The 7,744-nt window shown below is 50.9% G+C and overlaps 1 protein-coding gene across 3 annotated transcripts in view; it reads right to left on the reverse strand.

Moving 5' to 3' along the window:
- The window catches only part of Disc1 (DISC1 scaffold protein), a 213,547-nt gene that overhangs the window by 174,772 nt on the left and 31,031 nt on the right, over window positions 1-7,744 (reverse strand). For all 3 annotated transcript variants that reach the window (XM_052728611.1, XM_052728609.1, XM_052728610.1), the window contains exons 2-3: window positions 5,540-6,519; window positions 3,535-3,604 (exon numbers count right to left, since the gene is read on the reverse strand). In XM_052728611.1, coding sequence (XP_052584571.1) covers window positions 3,535-3,604; window positions 5,540-6,519 — 1,050 coding nt within the window. The remainder of the gene's footprint in view (window positions 1-3,534; window positions 3,605-5,539; window positions 6,520-7,744) is intronic.

Genomic DNA, 7,744 nt, shown 5'->3' on the forward strand with positions numbered 1-7,744 from the left:
TCTGCTGTGTTCCTCAGCCCCATGTTGAAGCCTGAAGAGCCCTCTTGGCTCCACAGTGGAGCCTTGCCCCCTCCCCTCTGCTCCATGCTGCAGCCTGCCACATCCCTCAGCTCCAAGGTGCACACTTGAACAGCACAACACTATGCTAAACATCATAGGCAACTTGATAAAACATATGTAGCCAACTGTAACACCAATGCAAGCATTTGCACACCTAAGTATATCTAAACATAAAACCCCACAACGTTCAGGTTCCTCCTAAGGTGTACTGGGGATAGAGAAACTGCTCAGCAATTAATAGCATTTGCTGCTTTTGTAGAGGACCCAAGTTTAGTTCCCAGCAAACCTCTGGCCCCCACACACTTGCACACATACACACATGAACACACACACACACACACACACACACACACACACACAAGGGGGCGGGGGTAAGAGCCTAAGATTTTTGCTCCCTCCTCACATTTGAGGAGCAAAGTGCCGGACATGGTTAAGGTGGCCATAGGGCAGGGACTGACAGAGTACACTGTGGGGATACCCAACATAGGAACAACAACATGCAAGGTCCTTGTGGGCAACCTTCTCCTCCCTCCCTATCAGCCAAGTCTTCGAGTTCTACTCTACACCCCAGGGTCTCTCCCAAGGTCTCATTCCCGCCCCTCAGCCCCCACAGTCACAAGAAAGCATTAACGTAATGAAGTCCGAGTGTCTTTTGGAAAAAGACCCTAAACAAACATCGAAAGTATTATTCTTTTCACCCCAGGCCTTCCCAGCTAGCGGCAAAGTTGAAAGAAATAGGAACTTGGCTTTCCTGGTGAAGGAGAGATGGAGTCAGAGTCCTTAGGGGGTGTCCCAGGAGGCCTCACAGGGTAACCTAGCTGTGATTTTGATTAGATAAAACATGGAACTTTCTGTTCTCTGCCAACCACATCTTTCTCTTGAGCCCACAGTGACAGCAGAAAGAAAGAGAAAAAGAGACAGAAGCCAGGGGACACACTGCTGCCCCATACCTTTCCTGCGTGCGCACAGGCACACAGAACCGTTGCACACCCTCCCCGCGATAGAGAACAAGTATGCTGTTGTCTACACACAAAAGGACACGAAGTTCATACAGACCAGGTGAACAAATCTCGACAGTCCTTCCAATGTTTTTAGGAACCCTGGAGATACTAGGTGAGAAATAAAGTTATATCCCTGGGTCTTTCGACAGATCTCATTACAATAAGTACTCTTCGATGTCAGCTGAGGTCCCATTGACCCAGAATCCCATCGATCTATGAGAATTCACAGATCCCTGTATTAGTTACTTTTCTTGCCACTCTGTTCTTCTAACAAAAGCAACTTAAGGAAAGAAGGGTTTATTTGAGGGATTTCAGTCCATCGTGGGAGTGGTGGTGGTAGTCCACGGCAGCTGGAGCATACAGCAGTGAGTCACTAGGAGTGGGATTTGGTCTGTGTTCTCTGTGTTCTGGTCAGCCATGATGCAAGACCCTCTACCATATGTTCCTGCCACCACGGACTACCACCACCACTTCCATGATGAACTCCAGGGCAAAAGAAAAGACATATGCTCTGCCATGAGCAGTCCTTAGTGCTTTCTCCTCATCTACTCTAGCTGGGGATAGTGTGGGTACCACGGCATCTTAATCCTTCATGAAGCGTTCACTGAATGTCCAGTGACCAGATACACACTTCACCAGGACACTTAACATACAAGTTCTCAACATACAAGCCAGATGCGCAAGCCCGAGGCTTGGGAAGAATGAGAGTAGCGTGGGTGTGTGACTTACTGTGGACCAATGAACCTGTCCTCTCTATACACTCCAAGGTCCCAGACAGCTGTTCTATCAAGACTCCCAGCCACTGCCCTGGGGCCTGACCCTCCGTGGAAGAATTCCTGCAGCCACAACTCCTCCTCCTGAGTCTTCTGGAAGCTGGAGAAAATGCAGAGTGCTAGGTCCACTCCAGAAGCTCGGAGTGAGTAGTCACTGACACACAACAAGGAAAACACCAGGAAGGATGCTAAAAGAGGGTGCCTTTTCTTTCGGACTTCTCTGACAAGAGCATCATAATTTCATTCCCAATGTGTGGCAAGGATATTGAGAGAAGGCAAAGAGGTGCAGTCTTGGCTAGAAAAGGAGCCAAGTCCAGAAAGGTCTATGTCTTGCAGGATGGGGGGTGGGCATGGTTTCCATTCACGTGATGTGATACTGGGAGAGTTTTGTCCTGAAGGAGGAGGGACTATGACTCAGCTCTTGAAGATGAAAACAAACACATACAATGCTGCACTAGCCGGGAGCATCAAAACCATGGCTGCCTTTTACAGACACAAACCAGCAGTGAGACAGGACCCGGGAACTGTTGGCTTCTTTTCTACCCATGGCGTAGCATGGAGCCCAGGGGTTATCATGGAGGGTACTTGTGCCTCATACCTTCTGTTCCCTCTGGCACTCACCCTTCACCCAGCATTATGTGGAATCTGGTGGCCTGCGGATGGAGGTATAAGGGAACCTGGAGAAGCCTACCTTTATCCCCAAATCCTCTCCCTCCCCTAAGGAGCAGCTCAGTGGCACACACAGTGAGGACACTGTGCAGCCCTGCTCTCAGGAGGAACTGTTAAGTTCCTTTCAAAGGTCACTCACAGATTCCAACATGGTAATCCCAATTCCAATAGCTCAAGGCATATCGATGGAGTAACAGAACCAGGCCAAGGGGCGGCGGCTTCGCTTCCAGAGAATCCTTGCTCTGCTTTGTACTTCTTGGCCAGTCCTGGATCCTAAAGCAGGCCACCAGCCGGAGTATCTGTCAGCACTACGGATGTCTGGAGAATCTTTAAGTTATTCTAAGCTCTCTTCCTTCCCCACACACAGCAGAGCTCTTAAGGCTCCTTCCAAACCAGCCACCCCTGAAAGCTCCCCTTCTCCACCTACCTGTGCCCAGTCAGCACCCCCTCTTTCTGACCCAACTCTTGTCTGGCTTCTCATTGGTTCCTGACCAGCTGCTCTTTCTCCTGACCTCATGTTGTAGCGCGTCTTTCTTCTCTTGGATATTTTTGACCATGAGGGGTTTCTCTGGCACTGCCTGACGTCTCTTGAATGCAACTCATTTCTATATCTCATCCTGGAGAACATGAAGCCAGAAAGCTCCACAACAATGCCATCACCCACATCCCAGAGACAGAATCAAGACCTTCATTCTCCCCTGCTGCCCCCATGTGTGTCTAATTGGTATAGTTGATGGACCCGTGAGTCACAGGCAGGTCGGTCGGTGATGAGTTAGTATGCTTCTTACAGAGCAGAGTCTTCCTGGCCAATCAATAAAGTTCAACCTACCACCAGTGGTTGATGCTCCAAAGTGCTTTGAAATCCACAGACCAACAGGGCGGCAGGCTAGCCAACTGTCCCAGAGCAGAGACTCTCAAAGGAGTCAACCACACAGCTCCCAGGGTGAGGGAGGCAGAATCCAAGAAGGGGAGAAAGGAAGACAGATGACGGGGAGAAGGACGAAACCGTCTACAAAGAGATTCAAACTCACCTTTATCGTAATCACCATCCTCAATGGCTTTTTCTTGAAGTTTCTGAAGCTTTAAACTTAAGGAAGTGACCTGTGTTGGTTTGAAGGGGAAACATGAGAAATAAATTATATGTAAGAAATTACATATAAGAGATAAAGTACAAATAAATTTCAGTAGGTTCATTCTGTGAAATCTAGGAGCACCTAAAAACTACTTCAAAAGTGGGCTGTCAAGATGACTCGAGGGTGATGGCCCCTGCTGCCACGCCTGAGGACCTGAGTTTGATCCCCGAGGCCCACGCAGTGGAAGAGAGATCTGACTTCCACAAATGCCCTCTGACCTCTACAAAAGTACCATGACCCACACATGCACATAAATAGAAAATGTAATAAAAAATTAAAATCCGCCGGGCGGTGGTGGCACACGCCTTTAATCCCAGCACTCGGGAGGCAGAGCCAGACGGATCTCTGTGAGTTCGAGGCCAGCCTGGGCTACCAAATGAGTCCCAGGAAAGGCACAAAGCTACACAGAGAAACCCTGTCTCGAAAAACCGAAAGAAAAAAAAATTAAAATCCTGAAAAGCAATACCATTTTTTAAAAAGGAAACTATTTTAAAAGTGAGCTTCTATTTAAACTACTTTTTAAAAACACACAAATATACAGTTTTCCAATGCCAAATGCAGGTTTCTTAAAAAAAAAAAAAGTTACTTGAACAAAAAGGAAAATTTAAGCATGAAATCCCCAGAGAGACTTGGAATGCTACAAATACCACAATGTTATGCCATTAGCAGCATGAAGGGCTATGTGGAGAGAAGGAACACAGACTGCAGGCCAAATGGCCCCTGCGCTAACCTCAGAGCATAGCCATGAAGGTAAATGTGGGAACTAAAAGAGCAGCCAAGGGGAGCCAGGCATGGACCACCGCTGTCTCAGGCCAGCCCAGGAAGGGCTGCAGGCCCGCTTCAAGGGTCCATCACGGGGAAGGTGCTGCCTTGGGCTGGACCTGTAGCTCAGTGCTATGCACCTAGGCCTCTAGTTCCATCCCCAGCACAGAAAGCTCTGAATGGGGAGAAGAAAGGAAGAAGGAGGAAGTGGAGAGCCACCAGCAGCCACACCTTCCTTCCCAGAACAACTTCCTAAAGGGCCGTGACCAGTACTTGCTTCTAAACACTGAGGCTGGGCACTGGGGAGATGGATCGGTCACTGAAGTTCTCGCCTGGCAAGTGTAAGGACCTGAGTTCAGTGCTCAGAACTTACACAAGCACAGTGACCCATGCTTGCAAATCCAGCTCTGGGGAGGAGGCCACAGGAGACTCCATGAGGCTCACTGACCTAAATGGTGCACTCCAGCACAGTGACAGGAAGGTTGTCCTCCAGCCTACACACACACACACACACACACACACACACACACACACACACACACACGTGTATATGCAGGCACACATGCAAACACAAAATAAAACAGTCTCTTTGTAGGAGGACCCACGCAGCCCACGGAGCAAGTGAAGCACAGCAGGGGAGGATGGGCCACTCTCACTCCTCCCCAACGCCAGCTGACTGTCTCCCTTACCCTTCTTCCAGTGTCTTATTTTTATCACATTTCTTTACTGCGGGGCAAGGGGAGACGGCAACTCGCAGGAGTCAGCTCCCCTTCCACCATGTGGGTCCTGGGAATCAAGCTCAGGTTGTCGGACTTGGCAGCCAGTGCCTTTCCCCACCGAGCCATCTTGCCAGCCCCCAGGGTCCTATTTCAAAGCAGAGCTAAGCTGAACAAACCACACTGCAGGTCAAAGGTTGTGGGGAAGCGTGGGCCCCATCAGCAAGTACAGGCCAGCACCTAAGCCACCCAGATGGAAAGCAGAGAGCAGAGCACCCATGTTCAGATGCAGGGGGACAGAAGTGTCACCGCATCTTTTCAGTCAGCCATGGAAGCTTCCAGGTAGAGCTCTCAAGTCAGCTGCCCACTCCCTGCCTCCACCCAGCATGGAGAGTTGGAGTAACAGTCTCCTGAAGGACACACACCTCCAGCTGCCTGCGGTTACTCAGTAGGTAGTCCTGTAGCACGGGCTCCCATTCGCTGAGCAATGAATCCCATCCACGGGTATCTGCCCAGTCGCTGCCCTGGTCGCCCCACCCACCAGCTGAGGTCGGGTCCTGGGATGAGAAGCCAGTATCCAAGGGAGAGACCATGCCACGTTCTGGATTGCTGCTGCTCCCTGTCAACTGATCCAAGTCCACCAAGCCTGAAGTAGCTTGAAGACTGAAGGTCCAGAGATGTCGAGGGTCCTCAGCGGGCCTGCCTGAGCTGGACGCTTCAGCTGCCATGTCTTGGGGGCTCTGATGAAGGAACTCAGCCTCTCTAGATGGTAGGCAACCTTCTGCTTCTCCACGTTCTCCAGCAGCACCAAGGGAGAGTCGGATGAAGCTGAAGTTGGATGTAAAGGTGTCTTGGGAGCCAGGAAGAGCTGGGATGTCAGCAGAGCCATTCAACTCCGGTGATGCCAGAGCTTTCACAGTCTTCAGGCCCCTCGACCCCTCGCTCCACGCTACATCAAGGCCAGGGGCCAGGGACTTAGGGCTGTCAGAAGACAAAAAGTCTTGCCAACATCCACTGTCCCCAGGCCTACATGGCCTGGTTAGCCTCTCAGGCAGTTTGTTGCCATTTCTGGAGTGAATCGCAAAGTGCACTGGTGTTTCTCTCCTAGAGCTCTGGGCTGGGTGCGAGCCACCCACAGAGGCCACAGCAGGGGCAAGCGAGCTCCTGAGAAAGGAGCTGTCCACCACCTGACAGTGGCTGCTGGGGTTGAGGCCACACTGTCCAGCCCTGGACTGTGAGTCGTGAGACTCCTGGCCTGCCGGCCCTGCTGAGATCTGGCATGACATGCTCGCTGCTGGAGAAAGGAACCCGATCCCGGGACCGGCCGTGCTTCTCATGTAGCCTGGTCTCCGTGTCAGCCGCCGCCTCTGAGGGGCTGCCCCAGGCGGCGAGCCATGCCCACTGTCTGAGAAGAGAAGAGAAAACAATACATGTTATTGACTCAGTCGGAACTGCATGTGGAGGACATGCTAGACATAACAGGTCCGCTGTGAGTACACCTACCAAAGATACAGCATGTAAGCTCTTAGGATCCTAAGCCAGGCATGGTGGGACACACCCATAATACATTGAGACATGAAGGCAGAAAGATCAAGGTCATCCTCACCAACATAGGGAGTTCAAACCTAGCCTGAGCTACACGACCCCCTGTCTTAAAAAATTAAAGAAAGCTGGTGCTCCTCTGCCGACGTCCAGCCCAGCCCAGCATCCCAGCCCTTGGTTGGCAGAGAAGCAGGCCCTGCTGTATGTCTAACAGCATGTCAGTCCAGGTCCTGGGGGCACAGCCTGGGCAGCTCCCCAGCAACTCTCCTAGTGCCTAGGATACATCAGCATGTCCATCCAGGAGAGGGCTTGGAAAGCAAAACATCAGCGCGTGACTCCATCCTTCATTCCGGTCACTACTGGTAGACACTTGGATTTTCATTATCCAACTATCCGTGTCCCCACATTCCCAATGCATTCCTGAGGCCTTGGTGGCTGGCTGTGGTGTCAGCAAGGGCTGCCCCTTCTTTCTGCTCACCCAGTAGACTACTGGGCCAGAGTCCTCATTGGCTATCCTGAAGAAATAGGAACATTGACAAATGCTGTCACTTCACTGTCTGGTCCAAGCCTGGTCATACCACTTGCTGACTGTGTGAGCTCCTACAAGCTATTCAACTTCTCCGTGCCTCAGTTTCCTCCTCAGTAAAGGGGGGGGTCTGGAAGGACCCCTTGTAGAAGGTTCTCATAAGCATCAGTATAAACAGTTTAGAACAGTGTGATAAAAATGTTTGTTACAGGACTGGGGGGATGGCTCAGCAGGTAAAGTACTCGCTGTGCAAGCATGAGTTCAGTCCCCAGAGCCCAGGTAAAGAATCCCAGGCTTGATAACACATGCTTGCAATCCCGGTGCCGAGGAGGCAGAGACAGGAGGATTCCTGGAGTTCATCGACCAGACAGTGTAGCCAAATGGATGAGCTATAGGTTCAGTGAAAGACTGTCTCAAAAATTAAAGGCAGAGAGTCTGGAGAGCTGGCTCAATGGTTAAGGTTGCAACTAGGCACCAAGTAACCTTGCTAGTGCCAACTTCAAAGACACGGGCTAGAAGAGCAGGCTTGTTCGGTCACACATTATGCCAACAGAAATGCCAA

Source organism: Peromyscus californicus, unplaced genomic scaffold (assembly GCF_007827085.1).
Source record: "Peromyscus californicus insignis strain IS unplaced genomic scaffold, ASM782708v3 Scaffold_8__1_contigs__length_139910024, whole genome shotgun sequence".
In the NCBI taxonomy this organism is placed as follows: domain Eukaryota; kingdom Metazoa; phylum Chordata; class Mammalia; order Rodentia; family Cricetidae; genus Peromyscus; species Peromyscus californicus.